The sequence below is a fragment of the Empidonax traillii genome, unplaced genomic scaffold (assembly GCF_003031625.1).
Source record: "Empidonax traillii isolate 1590-97213 ecotype Southwest subspecies unplaced genomic scaffold, ASM303162v1 scaffold694:size336501, whole genome shotgun sequence".
Lineage (NCBI taxonomy): Eukaryota > Metazoa > Chordata > Aves > Passeriformes > Tyrannidae > Empidonax > Empidonax traillii.
Genome location: NW_020955887.1, coordinates 77996 through 102009, shown reverse-complemented (window position 1 = coordinate 102009; position 24014 = coordinate 77996). Strand labels below are relative to the sequence as shown.

Below are 24014 nucleotides of genomic sequence, written 5' to 3'. Positions count from 1 at the left end.
CACATACTCTGAAAACAAGCACTTCCTATCTTTGATATTGCAAGGCCTTTTTCAGTATTGAGTAGTAGTTTATTGTCAAAACACACAGAGAAAGATCAGGGCACTGAGAAATCTGTGCTAGGAGAGCTCAGCTCTCCCCATCGCTCCTGGCTTGACACCTCTGGAAGCGAACAAACTCTCCTTAGGAAGGTTACAACAACAATTAATAATGGCTTGCAAGACTTCAGAAGCACTAAAGCTCCCCTGGGATACACCCTGGCAGGCAGTTACTCACTCTGCGCCTGCACAAGTTCTGCCCTAGGTACGGTTTTTTATCTCTTTATTTTTTTATTTCTAGTACAGCCTCATGCATCGGCCGCAGAAGAGCCGAGCAGAGCTCACGACTGTCGCAGCCGAGCCCAAGCCGGCCCGGCCCGGCCCAACTCCGGCGCGCCCACACCGCGTCCTCTGCCCCCGGGGCCGCTCTCGCGAGAGGCCGTCGCGCGCGCTCCATATTGGGGCATCTCTGTCCTTGGCACGGCAGCTCTCGCGAGCGCGGTCGTGACGAGCATTGGGCCGTGCGGACTGTGCGGGGCCAGTGTCCGGGGTCGTGCCCAGGCGCTGCGGGTTGTGCGGGGCCGGTGCCCGGGCTGTACGGGTACTCGGGGCCGGTGCCGCTCGGGGCGGGGCGGAAGCAGCTGCAGTGTCGCCTACGCGGTCCTACCTGCGGCGGGTTTGTGTCCCCGCCCCGCACGTCGGCGTCTCCGCCTCGCTCACTGCCTGCTGTGCGAACCCTTCCGCGCCTCACGGGGCCATCCACCCCCTCTTGGCTTAGCCCGGGGGAGGGAGAGCCGCGTTCGGCATCGCCCCCCACGTCTTTCGGAGTGGGGGGGCAGCGGCGGCGCGGAGCGCGGGCGGGCGGGACGTGAGGGGCCGGCGGCGGCCGCGTGGGCGTCCCTGCTGCGGAGCCGCCCCCGCCTGGGGAGTAGCGAGGCGGGGAAGGGAGGGAACGGAGGAGAGAAGGAAGGAGGGAAGGAAGAAGTTGTCCCGGCTGCAGGAGGAGGTAGTGGCGGTGTCGGTGCTGCTGCAGCCGCGGGCAAAGCCTCCCCCTCCCGCCGGGCCGGGCCGGGCCAGGTGGGGCTTGCTCCGCAGCCGAGATGTCCCAGGAGCGGCCCAAGTTCTACCGGCAGGAGCTGAACAAGACGGTGTGGGAGGTGCCCGAACGTTACCAGAACCTCTCCCCGGTCGGCTCCGGGGCCTACGGCTCCGTCTGGTGAGTGCTTGGAGGGGACCGGGGTGTACGGAGGAGGTCACGTTAGGTCGCTGCCCCCCTCCCCCGCCCTGCATGGACCCGCGGCGGGATCCGCGCGGGGCGGGCACTGCGGCGAGCGGAGCTTTCTTGTCCTTTGGGGGTTCCTCTCCCTCAGCTTCTTACCAGTTTCCTGTTAAACATTTTTCCCCACGGTTTAAGAGCGGTACTGCCGGGAAGCCGCAGTCTTGTCTTTGGAATGCGTTGGGGATTGCACCACATGGCAGGTGGCACTGAAACATGTTTGGAGGGGAAGATAATAATGTATCGTCCCAGGCCCCCCGCCCCGAATGATCTCATATAGACGTATTTTACTGTGCCTTCTTGCAGTTAGTAGGTGGGGGCTGGAGAGGGATGGAGCCTGGTAAGTCCCCCCTGGCTGGCTTTGTAGAGCTGAGGTCCTGGCAGCTCTTGTTGCAGTTTCTTTCTGGAGGGATAGATTATATTTAAGGCAATTACATTTTTAAATGGAATTTGTTCGTAGGCAGGGAGAAGTAGACGAAAGGCTACGAGGACTGTTATTGTATCCCTGACTTGTTATAGTGGGTGTACAAGTACCAATGTCTTCTTATAAAATTGTTGGTAAGTTGAGCTGAAGTGACATGCATTTCTTAAAATGCTGTGCCTCAAGTATGCAAATGCCTCCATTTCATAAAAGAAAAATAGACTGCTCAGTTTTGTGGCAAGATTAATAAGTATACTTGTTGATTTTTTGATTTTTTTAGTGAAATCATAGAATGGTTTTGATTAGAAGGGAATAGACAGGTTTTGTTTGGTGAAAGAAGGGCCTTGTTGATGGAGCTGATAAATACCCCTGTAAGTATCACAGAGTTATGTAACTCCTGAAATGTAATGGTAAATTAATTTGCTTAGTGCCTTGTACATTGTATTTTAAGGCTGATTCTATATTGTCTAGCCCACTCTTCTTTTCCCCCTCCCCACAATCTCCACTCTGTGTGTGTAATAGTTCCAAAGCTTATTTTCATAACCAGTAACTAAAGAGTTTGCATCATGAATTTCCTGTTTTGCTGTGTCAAAACTTTCAAAGATTGTGTAACCGTGTTCAGATTAAACAGTGTTGTATTAGAAGCAATTTCAAACATGTGGCACGAGCATTTTTACAGTCCATGTTAATAGCTTCCTGTACGTTCTCCTAAAAATAGGTTTCAGAAAACATATAGTTCAAAAAGACTAGTGATATGGAAAGTATGTCAAAGTTAAAAAAATCAACAAACACAAGTCTTCACATACTTATGTAGGTTTATTAAGCTACAAGTGGTGTTTCATATTTAGGATGTTCCTGCAATGACTTGTTCTGCTCTCTGTCCCTTTTGAATTTTTTCTTTTTTCTCCCCAGTAAAAATTTACCTCGTTTTATTTGTGACTTTGAGTTTGGTGTATCTTTGTTGGGATAGTAAATAGTGAGGCTTTAACCACCCTTAAACCAAATGGTTAAATATACTTTGGTATATGTTGGCTGCATTACCTTATTCAAATGAAAGAAAATGCTCTGTTGTTTATTTAGTTGCCAAGATATGGCATTTGAAAATGAGGGATTTCTAGAAAGTGGAGGGGAAAATTAATAAAAAAGAAAGAATTAAGCCAGTAGATGAGTTACTTAGACTATGGAGCTGTTGAGTTCTTTGAATGTCTGTTTTAAGTCGGAATACCCTAATACAGGAACTTGACTATTGTGTAGTCAGTGGATGGAGAGAGAAGCATTTTCTACAGGTAGCCTGAGACAAGTGCCTAAAGTTGGAGCAAACATTGCAGGTTTTTTCAGAGGGTGGTGCGTGGTGTTGGAAGAATGATGTTCAAATGGCCAGCTCAGGTATTTTTCAAGATCTATTTCAAGAAATGGAAATATGTGGAGATGCAAGTGGGAATCAGTTCCAAAACTTGGAGAAAAATCTGTATGTATCCTCCCATGTGGAGTCATGTGGCATCTGTTGTGTGAAATGGTATTTCATTTATTTTTGCAGCAGTTTTGTATGCTCATACAGCATAGTTTTTTGCGTGAAAAAGGTTTTGTAACCAGGCCTACACTGGAAAAAAAAGGGGTCCTCATGTATCAGTCTTATATTGTTTCATTTAAGGAGGAGAGAGGCCTAGACAATACAACATCTTGCAGTGGGAAGTTGCTAAACAGGGATGGGATTGATGGGTGACTCACAGGTTAGTTGGAGGATTGCTTTTGTTTCTTGTGTGTGCTGGTGAGAAGTCTGGGCACGTGGCATTAGTTCAGCCAGTTCTAAGCTAAGCAAAGCAGTGTTTTGACAATTTTTGCCATCAGTGTCTAAGATGCTGTGAAGGCACACTCGGTATACTCTTAGTTTCCTTCATTGTTGTATTTTTAGCAGCTGCTGTTTGTGTGCTAAAGTGATACCTGTGTAAAATAATGGATCTGGTTTAATTGCTTTGCAAGCTGTCTGTATGGCCTTAATTAATTTGGAAAGCAATTGAACAACCAAAATTTATTCTTCCTCAAAATCTCGTGTAAGATTTTTTAAAATTTGGTTGTTTTGTTGTTTTTTGGGTTTTTTTTTGGTAGACTATCAGGTGATACAATCCTTCCAAAACCTGTGATTTCTTCCCATTTCAACCCACAGTTGCACTAACAGTGAGTCTGAATGTCTTGGATACTGAGATAATTACCAGAAAAATGTGTGGGTTTAAGAAATTTTAAAACATTAGGCTCCAGAGGGAATGAAATAACAGCCTAAATATCACCTCTATCGTAACAGTTCCTCTGTGGATTTTTTTCTAATACTTCATCAAAGCATGCAGGTGCCTCCAAAGCATGTATATGCTTGAAGGGACAGGTGCCTCCTTCTCCTGTAAGGTGTGGTAAATATGTGAGGAGTGATAGGAAAAGAACTACAAAACTGAGTGGAAGGAAGCAGCCATACAGGCACGATTAGCAGAAGATGTGTGAGGAAGGGAGAATCGAGTAGCAGAAGGGCAGGCACAGAAAAGCCATGGGCAGAGCTCTGAAAGTGCTGACAAGTAGTTTGAACTTTATGGGAACTTCATGTATTAAGAAGTGAAATTAGTGTGGGGACATCTGTCCTATAGGAAGATTTTTATTGCAACTTTCTTAGAAGCAGAAGCTAATGTAGCAGAGGAAAATGAGATTTACAACTTTGATGGTGTGTTAGGAGGGTACCTGACTGAAATGCAGGTACAGATTTTACTTAGAAGTTACTGCTGTTAATAATAAACTGTCAGGTATTAAGAACTATGTTTTTCTGTCTGTGATTAGGGGTACATAAATTAACTTCAGAGGTACCACTGAAGATACTCAGCTTGGGCCTTTGCACTAGCAGTGTGCAGCATACTATTTAGCAAAATAGGCTTTGCAAAATAATCTTTGTGATTATCCAGTATTTAAATAAGTTGTGTTCATAAGTAATTTTGTGCATGCTTCAGTTCCTCAGACTACTTCAGCTGTTACTTCTAAGTTGGATCAATTTATAGATTCTCTAAAATATTTGTTTTATTCTACCTTTCATGTTTTGGATTTAATTCAGGTTACCTTAGAATTGTAATTCTAGCTTGCTTAGGATGAGGTGGATGCAGTTCATTTGCCATAGCACAGTACTGTGTAAGAGATTAAAAAATGTATGATAAATTCTCAATTTGCACTGATCCTGTTTTAAAAGGGATTTAAAACTGTAGGTCATGCAATTTTTTTATCCAGTTGGGTTTTGTTAGCTGAAAAATGATCAGTGTAATGCAGCTCTTTTAAGTCTGTGATGGAAGCCAGATTCATGTTCAAAATGCTCTCCAACTGACAACTGTCCTGTAGCTCTGTGAGAACCATTAGGCAAATTATCTATATTGGCAGAAAATTACTCAGCATGCTTTTATCTGTAGGGAAATAGTCTTTAGGCCTCAAATATGACCAAACTTAGTCTTCTGACTTTTAAAGTAAGTCTAAATTGTGAATGTGCAGTAATAAAAAACTTTCTTTCCTGGCCTTGTGCACAGTGTCATTGTTGCGGTGCTGCTGATTGCAATTCCCCTTGGGCATTGTACAGCTACTATAGCAGCATAATGACTTGATACAGCCCCAAAAATTGTCATTTAAAAAAAAAAAAAAAAAGGTGAAATTGAATTTGATTTGGACCCTGAAACAGCTTATGTTATGTCTGATGGCTCTGAAATCTTCTTGGAAATAGAAATATCTGAAATATTTTGGAAACCAAGAGAGAAATTTGACTCAGGAGCTGTGGAAGTGGTTAAGATGCTGGGGATCTCCTTTTCAGTATGAAAGAGTTAGTAGTATATGCTGCATTTTTTTACCTGAAATGTTTGAAAACTGGTAAAGATTCATGGCTAATTCACAACAGCATGTGTTGAATTATGATAACTAATCCTATTTTTGCTCTAAGTCCTAGAAAACACGTTATGTATCAGTAAAATATTGTCGATGTAATTTCAGGCCGAATTAGGGATCTTGGTATATTGCAAAATGGTGTGTATGTTTCATGAAGTGTTGCAGCTTAAATACTGATTTTTCTAGTGGTGTGTGAGAACTTGCTGATTTCAAATCAAGAGTAAAAAATGAACACCTAATGGCTTCTTTTGTCTACTCAAGCTGAGTGAGGTGTAAAGGATAACTTGTGTGCAAAAGTAGTTGCTCACGGGCATTCTTTGAGCCAGTATAATGTAGCTTGAGAAATTCACCTGTGGCAGGTTGATGCTCCAGTGACCTGCTGTCTGTACTCCTGTAATTTTTCTAGAGAGCTCTTTCCACTGTGTGTATGCCCTTTACAGAAAAGGAGATACTGTTCTTCCGCTGTGCCCAGTGGGTGTTTCCATTCTCTGGCAGGACCTGGGGAAGGGATCCCTGTTTGTAGAAGTGAGCTGATACTGTGTTTCCTGTTTCTCATGAACCTCATTTATGAAATTCCTTGGAAACCAGGCAACTTTGAGCTAAGAAGTCTTTTTGCAGGTTAATTCTAGTTGATTGCTTTAGGAATAAATGACAACTGCATTTATTTCAAATAGCACCTTTGGCAGGGGTGGGCATTGTGGGTTACACGTGCAATTGTGGGTTTGTTCTAGGATTACTTTTTTTGATTGATTTTGAACTTTCTGTTAGTTGAGCTTTACATTTCACATCTTACATTTATAAATGTGTATCATTCCTTTTCACTTGATGTTTATCAAGAACTTGTTCATACTCATTATTAAATGGAAACAGGAGTTCACTTGAGTCATAGTGCAGCAGGAAAATAAACAAATACTGTACTTCTATGACCTTCTTCATTCCATACTCTCCCCATGTTTGTTATCTTGAGTCACTTGTTACCTTGATTGCACATCCTCCCTTTCTCCTTCTTCTTTTTGGATAGACCAGAGCTTTATAAGTTATATAAGGACTTACTTAAGAAAAGATAATTTTACACTACAAAGCATAAAAAACCCCAAACCTGTTTGTACAAAGTTTCTGCTAAAGGGACAAGTTTTGATAATGTGCAGCTAATTATTATTTATTCACGTGCATTTTTGTATAACAGAACTTTAGGATTGGATGTGATTTACCAAAGAAATTTGGTTTCAGCTTCAACCGTAGTTAACAGCAGTCATAATTGATTTTACTAGGCATAAATTTTGGATTTTTGTATGGACTTAAATCAATGAATGATAGTATTTTTAGCATAGCATTTTGTGATGAAGTGTGGCATATGAAAGTGTGTTTAGGAATAGTGATAATATTTACAAGTACTCTTCCTCTTTCCAGAGCTTTATTACATATTTAGTTTAAGGGCACTTAGGACAGCAAAGTCAGAAACATTTCCTTTTTTTCCCTTTACTGTATGGACAAGACCCATCTTTTAAACATTTTCTGTAGAAACCAACAGTTGTGTAAATATGTGCGGATTTTGGGTGGGAGTACAGGTTATGGACCAGGAGACTTACAAATTATTTTCATTGGAGAAATGACATTGATTGTGATTCAGTATCTAGGTAGCTGCTATCTAGAGTTTCTAAATGTGGATTTGAAGGCATTTATAAAGAACTCATTTGGATAATTTGATTACTCTTTGCTGTAGTTCTGCCTTTGACACAAAAACTGGGTTGCGTGTGGCTGTGAAGAAGCTGTCCCGACCATTTCAGTCCATCATCCATGCCAAAAGGACCTACCGAGAGTTGCGGCTACTTAAGCACATGAAACACGAAAATGTAAGTTGAAGGAGATGATATGAAATGTTTATCTGAAGTTGGACTATCCAGTGAGCATGTATCATTGTATTTAAGATCTTTCTGTATGTGATTTTTTCCTAATGCTAAACACAAAGCTTGCAGTAGTCCAAGGGATGATAGTTGTAAAAAAGCATGCAGAGTAAAAAAACCAAACCAAACCCAAAAAATCCCACAATACCAATTTTGTATTAAAAAATCTTAATATTCTATAGAATATAATCTTTAAGTTACAGTTTAGCAAGTTCATGCTATCCTAAGGATTTGGGACACAAGTGATGTCACATTCTTATGTTTGCTTGCTGTAGTAAACTGCAGTTTTTGTTATCTTAAGCATTTATCTAAAGAAAGAAAACCCCAAAGTTTGTTTTTAGTGGTTTTTAATACTTGTTTTGGCTTGCCTATATCAGAAGGGTGGGAAGTAGATGTTCACTAGATTCCTGTAGGTAAAATAGGGAGGAAAAAAGGGGTGGTGGTGAAGGTGTGGAAATTAGATGGCTTTTCCTACAATGGAAAGTATGGCAGTTTAAGGGGCTCGAGCATAAGGTGGTTTTCTATATCCTGTATGTAGTCTAGTTCATTATGATCTTGAGCAAGTAAATGAACCTGCAGGGCACTCAAGTGTGTCTGCATTGTATTTTCAAGTTTCAGAAGGCCTTGTTAGGTTGCCTAAAGCACAACACTGAGCAGATGGAAATAAAAACATCTACTGGAAGGAGTAGCTTCTATGCCACGAAGGATCTTAGTAATTATATCATATTATGCTATGAATATATTTCACAGCTTTACTATTTTCTTTCTAGGTGATTGGCTTGTTGGATGTGTTCACCCCTGCCAAGTCACTAGAAGAGTTCAATGATGTGTAGGTAACTTCTCTGAAGACTGCAACAAAATACCTTTTGTATCTTTTTTATGTCTCCCAGATTATAACAGAAATACTTGACACCTTAATTTGTTTGCCCTCATTCACAAATAATTCTGAATTCCAGCACAAAGATACTAGGACATCCTAAGCTATTGGACTTGTCAAACTTGTTCACTTGGTATGTTTTATTGACCAGTGCTGTTGAATCAGCGTAATATTCTGCTACATTATTTAAAGTATTGTGGATATATTTCATTCATTAGCATGGTTTGGGACAGTCAGCCCTGCTACTGGAGATGCATAGGGAGTTTTTATCCTAATCCTGTTGAAGAGATTGCTTCACAGCCCACGTTTCCTTCTGATAATAGGTACTTGGTGACACACCTTATGGGAGCAGACCTGAACAACATTGTGAAATGCCAGAAGCTCACCGATGACCATGTGCAGTTTCTTATATACCAGATTCTTCGGGGACTGAAGGTACATGCATCTGTCCTACCCCAGTGCTCATCAACAGGAGATGCAAGTTTTTGAGGAGTGTTTTATCCTCAGAGATTCAGATGAGTACACAGTGGGGCTTCTGTAACTTTCCTAATGTATCGTAGGATAATTTTGTATTATTGTTCTTTCATTTTATAGCTCTTTGGAGCTCTGTATCAGTAAGTTGCCTATCGTTTTTGTGTATTCGTGTGGCCAGGGTCTGGAAAACTATGAACTGATGCCCTCTAATCTGCTCTGACTATGAATTTGCCCTTTCTTCAGTTTCATTTACTTTTGTGGTTCCACTCAGGTGACAGCGCTCCTGGGTGTTCCTAATGAAAGACAAACTGGAACACCTACCTACTTAAAACTCACAGACACGCAGTCAGTTCCTTCTGCAGACAGGCTGTAGCATTTGAATTGTGTGGGCTGGGGTAGGGCAGTATTTTCTACTGAAGAAACGAAAAGGAGGCTACTGGGACTGTTATATAAAATTTATCCTCTTTTTTTTTTTACAGTACATCCATTCAGCTGACATAATACACAGGGTAAGTATTAATTCTAAGATTGTTTTTTACAGAAAACGTCTTCAAAAAAGGAAGCACAGAATTTTACAATCTAGCACTGACTGAATCCAGAAGAAATTTTCCAAGAATTAGTTTGGTTAAATAATAAAAAGATTAAATATGGGAAGTGGTTATCAAGATCTGTAACTTCTGTTTCTGCCTATGTTCAGCCTGTATCTTTGTGAAGCAGCTTTTCTGTTAAATATACATATATTGCACTGGTTTTGCAATAATCTTTTATGCATTTTTGCTTATATGTGACATCTCTGACTCTGCCATAAAGTACTTTACCCAGAGTTGATATTTACACTCAGTTAGAATCTATATTTCTATCTGCATTTATATTTTTATCTACTTCAGACTTGTGAAATAACACTATTGATGTTTAATTTTTAGGATTTAAAACCTAGTAACCTAGCTGTTAATGAAGACTGTGAGCTAAAGGTAATGTAATCACAAGATCTGATTGCTTTGAGTGAGATTTGAGTGAATGCTGTGTGGATGTCCCTTGCAATTAAAGGGTCAGAATAATGCCTTTTGAAAGTACTTTGTAGCCCAAGGTACTAATGTGCTTTCCAGCTGTAAAGGGATGTAAGGATGTGTTTTCTGTATCTGTTTCTGTGTTTCTAATGAATCATAATGAAATTGAAGAGTTAATAGATTTAGTTTGGGTTTAGTTGCTTTGGAGACAAGATATCGAGACATAATTCTTATTGTCGAGTCCTATGCCATTCTAGGCTAGTGTATTTTAACAGGTTGTGAAATCTGGTTTCATGATCTGTTTTCTGCAGCTCCGCTTCCTCTCTTCTACCCGTTCCAGTGATTGCTTGGTTGTTTGCTCTAGCTTGTTTCCATTGTTCCACTGCAGTAGTTTGTGTATGTCTTTTTTTGTAGATCCTGGATTTTGGCTTGGCCCGACACACAGATGACGAGATGACCGGTTATGTGGCTACCCGGTGGTACAGGGCCCCTGAAATCATGCTGAACTGGATGCATTACAACCAGACAGGTGATGCCTCTAACTAACACAAGGCTTTTCAGTTTCTGAATGATGGGGAACAAAGAGATTGTCCTTGTACGTGCTCCCTTCCATTTGAAGGCGTAAGTCAGCAGTCATGGTAATTATGGTTCAGTAAGAGAGCTTAAAAGGAGCAAGCCATAGAATTGGTATTTGAACCACAGTCTGTCAGATGTAAGTTAAGAATCATTGTGATAGCCTTCACAAGACTAATTTAAATTTGAGCCTTTGAAACGGCAATCAGTAAAATATTGTCAGCACTTACCCATTGTTTTCCCTAGCACAGTAGTTTTTAAGTAAGTGACTGGAATGTATCTGGATGAGGAGAAGGTGTGCTTCTAGGAAGCTGCTGGGAATACACTGAAAAATGTCTGCAGTTATGCTGTGAAGAACTGATTGGAAAGTATATAAATCTATCCTTTTCTCTCTTGTTAGCCGCTTGTTCAGAGTTTTATCTTCCTCACAGTTTCGAGTATCTTCTATCCAGCACACACCTCACTTCCTACTTGCAGATCAGGCGCAGAGAAGAAAAATCAAAGGTTGAGAGTGGGTCTTGTACAGGACGGCATATGCACCAAATATATGTGCTACCCCAATTTCAGACATCAATACTTTTTCCTTTTTTTTTTTTTTTTTTTTTTTTTTTTTTTTTTTTTTTTTTTTTTTTCTTTCCTTTTGCATGTATATGGGCTTGTCTTATATCTCTGGTAAAATAGTTGATGGTTGTTTGGGTAGAATTTATGTAAGGTGACATGCAAATTCATTCCTCAGAGTTGTCTTGGACAGGTTTTGTCCTCTGATTATATAGATTCCTCCCCAGCTCTTTGGTGTTCATGTTATGCTCTGGAAGGAAGAGTTGCCTGGTCTAGTATTCTGTTGTTGGTACAAGTTTTAGGTGACACAGTTACGGAACTGTATTAGTAAGCTTGCAATGTATTTCAGATTGCTTCAATGACATAAGACTATTTAAAGGTGGAGTTGTTTGCAGTAGTTGGACAGGGTGATTCTACTGAGATTGTATTTTTATGCATTATGTTTTGTTTTCTCTTTTATTTTGTTCAGTTGATATTTGGTCAGTGGGATGCATTATGGCTGAATTGTTGACTGGAAGAACGTTGTTCCCTGGTACAGACCGTATCCTTTAGAAGTAATATATTTTTTGAAATGGAAGTTAGAGATCTTCATCTTCACATACTTGGCAAGAAAATAAGTTCTGTGTTTGGTTGTGTACTTTTTTTGTTTGTTTTCAAATTAATGGCTTCTATTACAGTACGATGAGGTGAGTTCTTGATTTTGCTGCACATCTATTCCTATTTATTAGCATCACTAGAATTACTGACATACTGTTTGTTTTTGGGAGTTACTTTCCTTTATTTAAATTTATTAGTTGAGTTTGTAGAAAATACCTGCATGGCTGTATGCTGAGAATTCTATCATGCTTCGGGTTTCTAGCAAATGTGAAACATCCCTTCTGGCCTCTCTTTGTCCTGGGGGTGTGCTGTGAAAGCAGTGGGTTTGCAGATTCTTTAGTGTCAAGGTTCTCATTAAAATTGCTTTGAAATGTTTAGGTTCTGCTTCCATGCCTGGAAGTAAACAGACTTGTGAGCCTTCTTTTGCTCGTATTGATATGAAAAATCAAGCTTGAATTAACGTCGTTTCAAAATTTATTTATTTTTTGCCTTATCAAAGTGGACGGGGTAAGACACTTTGGCACATTTATGAGAAGAGTTTGTGAGATTTGGTCACATTTTCCCCAGGAAGCTGGAACTGAGGCTTGATGCTAATTACTGCTCTTAACAACTTTTCTCCATTCAGGCACACAGCACAGCAGGGTAATTTACTACTGGCAAGGTTTTTCATTGCTAGAGGACTTTATTTGCCAGAGAAAAGTACATTGCCCACCTTCTACCAAAGTTTATTATTTCAACCATGGTTTGTTTATTTTAATAGCTTTTATTAATTTATTAGTATTTATGTCTGTTAATTCATATATGTTAGCACTTGATGAAAAGAAAACTAGTGTTGGAAGTGCTGGGTTTCTGTTTACTGTGTTACTTTTGGAAAGCATCTTGGGGAAAAGGCTCTCATTCCAGCTTTGACACAGTTTCACCTCCCTTTTCAGTGTGCTGCAACTTTATCCTCTTCCCTCTTTGTCTGGTTGTCTTCATCTCATAATTTGTTGAATTTGTTGTATTCCACTGTGTAGTCATCTCTGCTGTATATTTCTGTTGTCACACAGAAACTGAGCTAAAACAAAAGTGGCTTCAAAGCTAGAAACAAAGTCACTCTATTTCTATCCACTGATTGAGCATGTGTAGGTTGCTTTGAACAGATTTTTTGTTTCTTTCAAGAAAAACTGAGAGATCAAGAATTGTTGATTGAAACAAAGCAAAAGGTCTTTCAGCTGTTGCCATTATTTGACTCTAGTAACAATGGCACTTTAGATTTTAAAAATCTTGACACTTGCAACTAAAATATTTGCTAATAGGCTTTGCAATGTGTAACAAATCCTTCATGATGAGTTCTTTATGACTTGAACAAAACAGTGATCTTCCAAGCCTGAGAATTTTTTTCTCCAACTATGTTCTTAGCTGTAAATTACAGCCAATAATATCTGCAATGCAAAATAGAGTTTACTTCTAGGACCTAAATTGTTTGCTCTGTCAAAATGAGGTACTTCACTAAGTTATATCTCCCAGCAGATGCTTGTGATTGTTTACTTTAAATGCACTATTTCTTTTGCAGATGGCAGCAATGCTTTTTAATTAAATGCTTTTTCTGTTCTGAGTTAAGATGTAGGAAAATATGGTGAGATTTAAGAAAAATAAGGCCCAATCCTTTCTCATTTTAGACAAAACTTTGTAGTACTTACAGTTTGTGTGTGTGGTTTCCCACTTCAAGTAAATGTATATGGTTTTGATTGTGAAGTTAGAACTATAAGGGGAGGAGCCTTGGTTCAGAATCTTGTTTGTGCATGTAACACTCACCCAAGGATCTAGAAAGGACCCAAGCTGTCAGCTTTCATCCCAGTTTTGCTGATACCTAAAGACAGCAAGCAGAAGTAAGATAAGTCGGCTCTAGTTTCTTCCTGTCTTGGAAGGCTCTTTGAATATATGCATGATTTTAGAAGAAAGTTTTAAAGAAATTTTCCAGGTTTAGATGCTGTTGGATAGTTCTGGGCTCTTAATAACTTGTTTGTACCTGCAGATCTGCTGAGGCCTGTGTTCCTCCTGCATTGTCACTATACAACTGCTGACTTACTGACTTTGCAAATAATATTAACATACATAATTCAAGGTATGTTTAGCTTGCCTCAAGTAATCTTGCCTCTTGCAGTATATCCAAATCCACTGCAGTTCTAGAAAATTCTCTTTGCAGTTGGAGGCAACATTACTGCTTTCTGTGTGTTCAGGAAGCTGGCAATTCTCCTGACAACTGAAAATTTGAAATTCTTCTTGCTTTTTGGTCTCAAAATGTTAATTTTCTCGACTCTAGAGCTTCACATTTCTAAAATTGAAGAGAGAGTGACAGAATATGTAATGGCTTCTCAGGATGATCATCCTCCTGTTCAGATGGTTCTTTTGTTTGAAGTATTGGTCCCTTTCACCAGGAATCTGGCAGAAATGGTATGATGTTATTTACAGTCCATCGCATATTTCTTTATGCAGCCCAGAGATGCATCTGTTACTTGTAAGAAGCTTCAGTGTGGGTAAGCTGTACAGTCCATCTAATTGGGTAAGTAATAAAGTTGTATTCTGAGATTATGATCCTCAGTGCTGTCTGTGATGATTATGCCACTGATAAACTAATGCTGAACTTAATGTTCTGAAGAGATTCTGAACATGGCTGTCATTGACTTAAAGCAAGAATTGAGATACTCTCAGAAAGAAGACCCCTATGGTTAATATGGGCTTAACTCTGCAGTATTGTTACAGTACCCCTAACTTAAAACTGAATGTAAGGTAATTGAATTATTTGTGTTGTAATCTACGGGTAGAAATATTTGGATGGAAGATGGACTTCCAGTATTGGTAAGATCTCTGCCAGGAGGCGAAGAAGGGGAGCAAGATTGTGAGAAAGACTAGTCAGAGACAAAAAAATGAGGTAGTGAAACTCATAGTCCTTTGAACTTTTAGTGTGAGTCATAAATAGAGGCTTTTTTTGGTATTATTTTATCTGTCTTATACCAAGATCAGTTTCTGCTAAATATGTATATTAAAATTCTGCAGCTCTTGTAATGTGAATGATTCATACAAGTAAGTAGGAAAATTGACTCTGTTTGACAGTGCAACTCATAAAATCATATATAGTACAAATAAGAATATCTAGAACTGTTTGTACTAGTTTAGCCAATTGTGTTTCTCTATATGTTTTAAGTTGACTGTATTCCCTTAAGCTCTGAAGAGTTTTTTTATTATTATTTTTATTCAGTAGTATGACTCCCATGATAACTAACCAGTCTGAAATTACATATTCTTCTATTAAGTCTTATTCTTGCTTGTGGTGGCAGCTAAAGAAACTTTGAATTTGCTTTGTCTTGATAAGCTCCTACAGTCTTATGCTAATGGTGATGGCAGGTTGTCTTCTGAATTTTAGAATCACTGGAGGCTCATCAGTCCTTAGGAGTACCTTGGAGATGGCACTTGGGGTTTGCATGCTGTGCTTTCCTTCTCTATGCACGTGGTGGCATTTTTCATCTGCTTTCTACTTGCTACATCGTTTTTCTATCTTTAATTGCTTATGGCTCATTTCTCTGGGTAGTGGTAGGCCCTGTAGTTAAAGAATGGTGCAGTTCAGCAGGCTATAGATGGCAGGCCTGATACTAGAAGCAGGGTTGGATTTTGGTGGGCCTGTGGCCATGCCAGTTACACATCCTATGTTTCGGTTATCTCAGAAGTCACTGAAGCATATTACATGAGTATCTTCCAGGGGTAAATGGGGCAGCAATACTGTGGGCATGCCTCGTGCACACGATTTTAATGCCTTTAAAGTAATTTAAATATTTAAGTATGGCATGTGACTTCTGAGGCACGTTAGCAGTCTGAGATTTACACAACCATGTCTTGCACAAGAATGAATGGAAGATGTAAGGGCTGTTTTAAATGGCACTGGAGAAAAGCCAATTTAAGAGCCAGTTGTGATTAGTGTAGTGCCCTCTGCTATTTCTCCTACACCAGTGGATATTCTGATTTCATTTTAAGCATTGAAAATTAAGAGTTGCCAATTCAGCTAAGCTAAATCCAGCTAGATACATTGGATTTGCTCTTAGGTTAGGAGTGCTTTCAGTAGCTAGAAGTTGGCCAAGAAACTTGAAAAGTGAGAAGTTAGTTCATCTGTTCTGACAAACTATTTCCAAGGCTTTTAATTTATGTAATATGTAAAACTTTAGACCAGAGTTTACATCAAAATGTGAAGGTTTCAGCAAAATATTGATATTTTGCTTCATATACAGTTTGCCAGTATTACAGGAGCTCAGAGTTGTTGTTTTTCAGTTTGTTTTTTTAAACAGGTGACGGTTTTTGAAGTTCCTTGTAGTACTGAAATTAAAAGATACTCTAACAAGAAATGGTAGCTGTATCTTAAATCATCAGGAAGGCATTGATTCCAGAAAAACAGGTTGTCTAGTAAGTAGACTACTTTTATTGAAAGGGAAATGTGTAATTAGTTTGGTATTAAAGCAAATGTAAACATTACAGACAGTCTGAAATCACTATGGAGGATAATTCAGGGAAGAAGGGAGATTATGTGTTAATGGTTTTTAAAAAGATGCTTTGTCTCCTTACTATCTTGAGTTTTAGACATAAAACAGTGTCTTTGATGGACCTGTTTTTTCCTCCACTCATCTGTACATTTTGTCACTTAGGCTTTGTTAAAGAGGACAGCTCAGACTGGTATGTGACCTGGTGGAAGCTCTGTTCTGGATAAAACATTCTTTGCATCTGCAGTGTTATGTCCTGAGAGCTGTCCACAGAGATACATTAAACCTGAACCCATATTCTGTTTCTCTCTGCTGCTCCAGCAGGTCTGGAGGGCAGAAGGGAGGTGCTTTGGCCCCTCTGCTCTCCTGGTCCCAAGGGCTGGCAGGGGCCAGCAGCCCAGCTGCTCTGGGCCTAGGAAAATTGGGCCCCACGCTTAGGTGAAGCAATGCTGGAGGTTACAGGCAGGGCCAATCATGTTCTTACTTTCTAAGTTTTAGAAGTGGCTAAATTATCTTGGAAGGTGTTCACAAAAGGCCTTGGCTTTCTTTTTAATATTAGTGCCTACCCTTTTCTGCCTTCTGCTTTACTTCAGCTGTCACTAATGCAAACTAATCCTGCTAACTGCGGCCATGTTGGTGCGGGGCCTGAAGGGGTGAAGGGAGCATGTGAACTGATCCTGTGCCAGTGGGGCAAAAGCTTCGAGTTCTGCTCTAAAATAGTTAAGGATGCAGTGACCGATTCAATGCATGTTACCTGTGTGTAGACAGGATGTTCAGTCTGTCTGATAGAGAGAGGAGTTAAAAAGGGGTATTCATTTGTAAACAAGAGGAATTAATGTGGTTTGCTTAAAGTAGATTTTCAGTCAAGGCCTTGGTAGGAATTAATTTTCAACATTAATAGGGTGATATGTTGCACTTTTCATTTTGATTTCTCCCAGCATTTTCCTTTATGGTCCATCATTAGATATTGATCAGTTGAAGCTCATTTTGAGACTCGTTGGAACCCCAGGGCCTGAGCTTTTGAAGAAAATCTCCTCAGAGTCTGTGAGTTTACACTTTGATTGTGATATCTGCCCTTTCAGAAGTCCCAAGTTTGTGTGTTGTTCTCCTGTAGTCTCTCTGTAGTATGTGTTGGGATTTATTTTCTGTTATTTTAATTCTTTTGTAATTCTTTGCTTTTGGATGGCTTTGAGTTCTTATGCTATGTGTATGCATTCTTTATTCTTCTTACCTCTGCCCCACAGTATGATTTTGTCCTTTCATATTCCCATTCTACTGCTTCATGACTTTTCTTTCAGTTTGTGGATTGTATGATCAGATATTACTGGGGAAATATTTTTCACAGCTAAAAGCTTGAGGCTTCTCTCTATTATTACTTCTCCAGATTACCTACCCAGAGATCTTTCTGAATGGAAGCGTGTTATCCTGTAAACACACACAGTCCCTTCTGTACTGTGATTAATTCCTGAAACATTGCTGCCACTATCTTTGTTTTTGTAGCATAAAATGCCTTTTAGATGCCTGTATGTAGCAGCTGTTTCCAGGGCACACAGCATAGTCTGCTGAGCATATAACTACTTGTGCTATGTAGGATACTGCTATATGGGGCCCTTTTTATCAAGGTAATAGCAAAAAACAGCCATATTGCCATTTGCTATATTGTACTAATCTTGAATTGTGAACTTCTGCAAAGACAGTGTTAAAAGTGGCCTTTAATTTTACCTGTTTGTGGAGTGCATAAACGTTAGAGCAAGGGATGCCGTAACAGTTGGGAGTAGCAATCCACAGTGAGCTGGCACAGAGATCACTTCAGCAAGTCACTGCTGTTTGTGATGCACAGCAGAGGATCAGAGCAGTGGAGAGTGGGGATAAGATTTAGTGCTGCAGCTTATGTTCCTGCTCTTGTAATGGTGACTGTAAATACAAAATGTGAGGTTAGCCTTGGATTATGTGTAATGAAGGTAAATGTACAGTACAAATTGGAATAAATTGGTCAACTTGCTGAATATCCCACCGATTTAAAAAGCCCTGGGATGTTCTACCTTTGGAGAAGTTAGAACGGAATAATGCAGGTTGCTTTGGTTGCTCTGTGAACTGACCTTAAGGCTAGTCTGGTGTTTGAAGTAGAGGATTAGCGAGAGATATAAACTGAAAGGTTGACTAAATTAAGCAGAAGATTAGTTTGCATATGTAAGTTGAAGTAGGTCTTTTATTATATTTATTGTGCAATAATAGTTAAAAATAACTCTTACTGAGGTCTGAAACAAGAGTGTTAAAAAAAACGAGTAAAACACTTTCTACAATTTTTTCCATTGTATGGGGAATGCAAAACTATTAAGTGTTTGAGGGCCTTTAGTGTGTCACTATAACAAATTGTTTTTCTGCTGCATTACTTTACTTGCTCTCACTTTCCCTGTTCACTGACATCAGCTGTCTTATGCAAAGCTAGTATTTTGCTAATTTTGCACTTACTGCTTTCTCTCGCCTCGCCCACATATCAAAGTGCATTCAAAGCTGTTCAGAAGGTGTCAGTTGTGAGCCACTTTCAACTTTGCACCACTTTCTATGCAGTGAGGAGGAAAAAAAAGCTGGTAACCAATGCAGAGGATGCAGGTCTTGTTTCTGTGTTAATTTTTGTTCATTTTCCTGAAGCTGTATGTAGCTGCAGCAGCCTAGGAAAAATTTTAGGCATAGCTTCAGCTGAAGGAAACATCTACTCTGATGGCTTAAAAGTTTAGGGAAATGTGAACGCAACCATGTTGGAGTGTAATAGTGCTTTCATTGAACAGAAATACTTCCTGTTCTGGCAGTTACCAACTGATCAGTGATTCTCCATTGTGTCAAGTGTTCACTAGTGTAATTGTTTAACTTCTCACAGACAGATGAAAAAATTATTGGGCCCTGCCTGTATGGCTTTTGCCATGTGGTTTGCAGAAGAGATGCTTTGTATGCAACTGTTTTCTGTTTCAAATGGTTTTTGCACTGTTTTTAACAAAGCCCTTGACTAGGCACTTAAGATATTAACCAGCTTCAGCAGATCATGCGTCTGACGGGAACACCCCCTGCATATCTCATTAACAGGATGCCCAGCCATGAGGTGAGATCTGAGCAGATGAGGGGGGTTTGCAGGGCAGATCTTCACTTAGTGTTCACCTCCTCTATAAATTCTGTGCTTGCATGTGGCATGGGGTGGGCAATCAACTACCTGCTCTTCAGCAAGATTTTTGTACTAAATGAAGTCTTGAGATTTGGACAGTGTGTACCCAACCACAGACTTCTGAGACTCAGGAGAGCGTGGATGTAAGTTGGTTTTGTGTTGTGTGCTGTGTTGTGCAGTTTCCCAGTGAACAGCACACTGCACGCAGCCTTACTGGGACTCCAGGGAGTCAGCTCTTGCTGTACCTCTTTGCATTTCAGTCTTGCATGAACTACGAGTAATGTTAGTTCTTCCTCTACTGTCTTGAGTGCCTGCTAGTTGGGACAGGATAATGCTGATGCACTTAGTAAGTGTCAGAATAAGTAAAGAGAAGGCAAAGCGAGGAAACAGACTATAGTAACAAGTGCTTCAGGAGAGTTGAAAAGTACTTTGTCTTGGTGGCTGGATTGTATTATACTTCAACAGAGCATTTATTTCCACAGGCAAGAAACTACATTCAGTCTTTGTCTTACATGCCGAAAATGAACTTTGAAAATGTGTTTATTGGTGCCAATCCCCTGGGTAAGACTTGTTTGTTAAATGCTGTGTTCTTCCTGAAACTGAAGCTAGCATGTCCTGGGACACAAAGACATTCCCAAAGTTTTGTTCTGACTGCAGTAGTAGTACAGAACAGGGCTGTGTACTGTTTTCAAGTTTACAAAGTATGTGTGGGCTGAAGGTGTAAAAGGAAGAAATTGTGGTTGATGGGTGGGTCCTGGGAAACTACAGATTCCTCATATATGTTGGAGTTTTACAAGCTTACATTTCAGAATACACTGTCACACATCTCACTGTGTAATCCTTTCCGTTTTGGTGCTCTTGCAGCTGTGGACTTGCTGGAGAAAATGCTGGTATTGGACACGGACAAACGCATTACTGCAGCAGAAGCACTGGCCCACGCCTACTTTGCTCAGTATCATGATCCAGACGATGAACCAGTGGCCGACCCCTATGACCAGTCTTTTGAAAGCAGAGAACTTGAGATTGAAGAATGGAAAAGTAAGTTTGGGGGAGAGGAGAGAGAGCCAGCTAGCTTCTCTTGTGGTAATAGAATCACAGAATATCCTGAATTGGAAGGAACCCACAAAGATCATGGAGTCCAACTCCTGGTCCTGCACAGGGGTCCTGTAGAACCCAAACAATCCCACCATGTCCCTGAGAGTGTTGTCCAAATGCTCCTTGAACTCTGACAGCCTTGGGACTATGACCACTGCCCTCCTGCATGGGGAGTCTCTTCCAAGTGCCCAGCCACTCTCTGGGGGAAGAACCTCTTCCTAATACCCAACCTTAACCCTCTACTGACACAGCTCCAGCCATCCCTTGGGTCCTGTCACTGGTCCCAGAGAGCAGAGCTCAGCACCTGCCCCTCCACTGCCCCTTGGGAGGAAGCTGCAGACCCCAGTGCGTCTCCCCTCAGTCTTCTCCATCCTGTGAGCTGGCTCCACCCCATGAGCTGGGGTTCAACTAAGCCCTGGTAATTAGAGGCACAAAGGAAAGTGATAAAAATATAGGTCCTTATACTGGGTGAATCTGCTGTATGCTATGCATATATTTAGGATAGTCCCTGGTAAACTAGTTATTACTAGGAGCATTCAAACGTGTAGGCAACAAAGTTGCTCATGTCTTTATGTTTTCAAACTTATTCACATGTCAGTGCTCTTTCATTGTGTATATTAGTCTCTGAGAGTAGTGTAACCATCCTTTTCTTTTTTGTCTTAATTAAAACATGTTTTTAGAACCTTTTAAGGTTGTTGCAGGTTTTCTTGTACGAAGGGATATCTTTAGTACTGCTGTCACAGTACTGCTGCTAAGTTTCTGTCACACTTTTACCACCAGGCCTGACTTACGATGAAGTAATCAGCTTTGTGCCACCACCGCTTGACCAAGAGGAGATGGAGTCCTGAGAAACTGCTCTCTTCTGTCTGTCCCACTTCACTGTGAAGGGAAGGCCTTTTCATAGGGACTCTCCAATTATTGATCAAGTGCCTCATCACAACAATATTCTCCTTGGTGGAAGGGTCTTGTGTGTGTTGAATTGGGGAGGGAGGGGGGAGGGAAGAAAGCTGAGTCCATGTAAACATGCTGCATGCTCTCTTGTATTCTGTGTACAGCCTGGGGCAAGCCTCTGGAGACCTGTTCTGACTGCACTTAGTTCTTCCAGAGTAACAGTGCACTGCTTGGGGCAAGGTGGGGAAGTTGACATTTAAGGGTTTGGTTACAATCATTGCCATTTATCAATTCTCCTACAACTACGTAACCTCAAAATAATGAAAGTTGGTTTTATAGGCTTAGAGAGTCCTCTGTTTTCTTCAGGACTGAAGGTGGAGTTAAGGAACATCCTTGTTCAGTACCAGGTGTCTGATTTACATCCAGATCTTTCTGGTACAGCAGAATGTAGAGGCCTTCCAATGCCTGATCCTTGGAACATGAAAAGAGGGTTTTTTTAAACTGTAAATAGGTTTGTGCCTTAAATGAATGGGAAGAGAAGGGAAAGGAAATCTCTGACCCATTGTTTTTGAGGGTGAAGGCTCCCAGATAGCCAGGCAGGAAGTCAGTGTAATCAGGAAATAACTTTCTGAGGCAACAGCCTCAATACCCCTGGATTGGGTATTCCTGTGTTTTTCCATTTTCCTCTCCTCTTGTTCTGAGGCTTCCCAGCTTTAGCTCCCAAGAGACAGAGGTTGGAGAAGATTCTTGCTAGCTACACATTTGTGTATTCTGTTTCTTAGAAGGTGGTGTGTTTTGCATGTTGTAGCTGAATGTGCATGTAGAGCTGCTTGATTTTTGTCCTTATTTTTTGGGGGTGGCACTGGGGCAGTTAAATCATCAGTGAAATGTTTACTGAGTACCTGAGCTGGTGCCATGAAATCACAGCACCCTTCCTCCTTTGCTGCAGCTCATTGGGAAATACCTGCCATTCAACAGGAAAGGAGATAATATATGGCATATAGAAACATGCCCCTTTTTCCTTGTTCTGACCTTCTCTTTGCAGAGAAGGAGAGCTTGGGCGGGAGAGTTTCTTGTGAGATAAAGTGTAAAAAACATTCTTTAAAGAAACGGCTATGGTATCTTGTGCCAGAACTTATTTCCTGAAAAGAATTTTTTAAGAAGTATTGGAATCCAAAGCAAAGAAATAAGCATGCATAAACACACAATCACCCTTTCACTGTCTATATCTATAAATATAAATATTTATATATATAAAACTAACATTACCAGAAGTCTTTTTTTTTACCCTCTCCGATAAGAGCTTCTTGGCTGTTTCTTAGCAGTTTGATCTCTGCCCAAGGAAATGTGAGAAGGGAATATGTTTGAATATAAACAGGGTTCAACTATTTTGTATTTTACGGGACTCTGCATGAGTGAAATGCCCAGAGTTAGAGACTGGCAGGAGGGAGGTTTCTCAGCACATTCATGTGCTAGAACCGTAGCTGGGGAGTTCAGGAGTCCAATTTTAGGGCTTCTGGAGGAGACATTTTTAGACATTAATTTGTTGCAGGCATCCTGTATGGGCAACTTATCACATCACTGTGTATGTGAGGAGAAAGGCTTTTGAAATATTTTGTATTCTTGTTACCTGTGGGGCAGAAAAGAACCATTTGTAGTGTTTTTGCCCTGTGTTTGAAGGGGCAGCACAAAGGGATGGGACATGGATGACAAAGCCATTGATTCTTTCTAGGCTACTTCCCAGTTATCTCTTCAGGCCAAATATTTAATAAAGTTCTGGGCTGAGATGAAGAGAGTAGTTATATCTAGGATAAAACTCTCCACAGCCTAAAAAAAATTAAGACAGAAAACCTCCCTTTTCTGCTGGACCAGCAGTCTGGGTATTCAGATGAAAATGTCGATATACTATGTAAACCTACAGCAAGACTATTTTTATCAGCCATTTTATGTGTAGATGCTATAGTGTGAGTTCATGCGGAAATATTGCTAAAAATTTTTAAAAATATAGATGTTGTGCGTGCGTGTGTGTCTGTGCGCGTGTGTGAATGGCAATGATTCATTCGGAGTCTGTCCCTAAGGGAGCCCGTGTGGAATGCACTCCTGCTGTCAGTGCAATGCTGGTCAGCTGCCTGCAGACTGAGCAGGATGCTGCACTTGAAAGAAGAGATCTGCTATTTTGTTTCTATCCATGAATTTTGCTGTAATTGGTTATACCAGATAAGATGTCACAATACCACTGGTTAAAAATAAAATTTATTTTTCAGATTTACTGCACTGATGGTACTTGCAAACCTCTTACACTAAAGTGTTCATTTTAGCATGGTGTGAATTTCTCCCTTGTACTGTAAGAGATCCTGTGTGTGATGGTGGGGGCCGAGGCCGTATCTTGGTGGCTAACTCTGCTGACATGGAGTTGCTTGTCCTTATTTGTCCCAAGTGAATTCTTTGCTACAAAAGTAGCTTAGAGTCTGATTGTGAGTATGGGACACAGAAAAAACCCCCCACCTTTTATTTTCTGTTTAGCGCAGGGAAGCACTAATTCAACACAAATAGACCAGCATTCTGCTGCTTACCTGGCACTGGGACCCTTACCCAGTACTACTGGTTTGTGCTTGTTTGCTATTTAAAAGTGATTTGTTTTTTTTCTTCTTCAGTTGCCATCTAGTTGGTGGTGGAAAGATCTGGAGCTTTTCCAACTCCTATTGTGTATCAGTGCTACTCACTCAGAAGAACTCAAAGCTGTGTT

General features: G+C 40.5%; 1 protein-coding gene across 2 annotated transcripts; it reads left to right on the top strand.

Annotated features, from left to right (window-relative positions):
• The first annotated feature begins 925 nt into the window (after positions 1-925).
• Positions 926-23537, top strand: MAPK14 (mitogen-activated protein kinase 14). Of its 2 annotated transcripts, none has more exons than XM_027899888.1 (12): positions 926-1252; positions 7351-7480; positions 8302-8360; positions 8732-8843; positions 9362-9391; positions 9806-9853; positions 10304-10418; positions 11490-11561; positions 19143-19222; positions 19765-19843; positions 20147-20320; positions 21158-23537. In XM_027899888.1, the coding sequence occupies exons 1-12, from the start codon at positions 1137-1139 to the stop codon at positions 21223-21225; spliced, it is 1083 nt and encodes a 360-aa protein (XP_027755689.1). In that variant the 5' UTR covers positions 926-1136; the 3' UTR covers positions 21226-23537. The 2 variants fall into 2 exon arrangements, with proteins under 2 accessions (XP_027755689.1, XP_027755688.1); XM_027899887.1 differs by lacking the exon at positions 19143-19222 and adding an exon at positions 17090-17169 and having other exon boundaries at positions 953-1252.
• Positions 23538-24014: the final 477 nt, after the last annotated feature.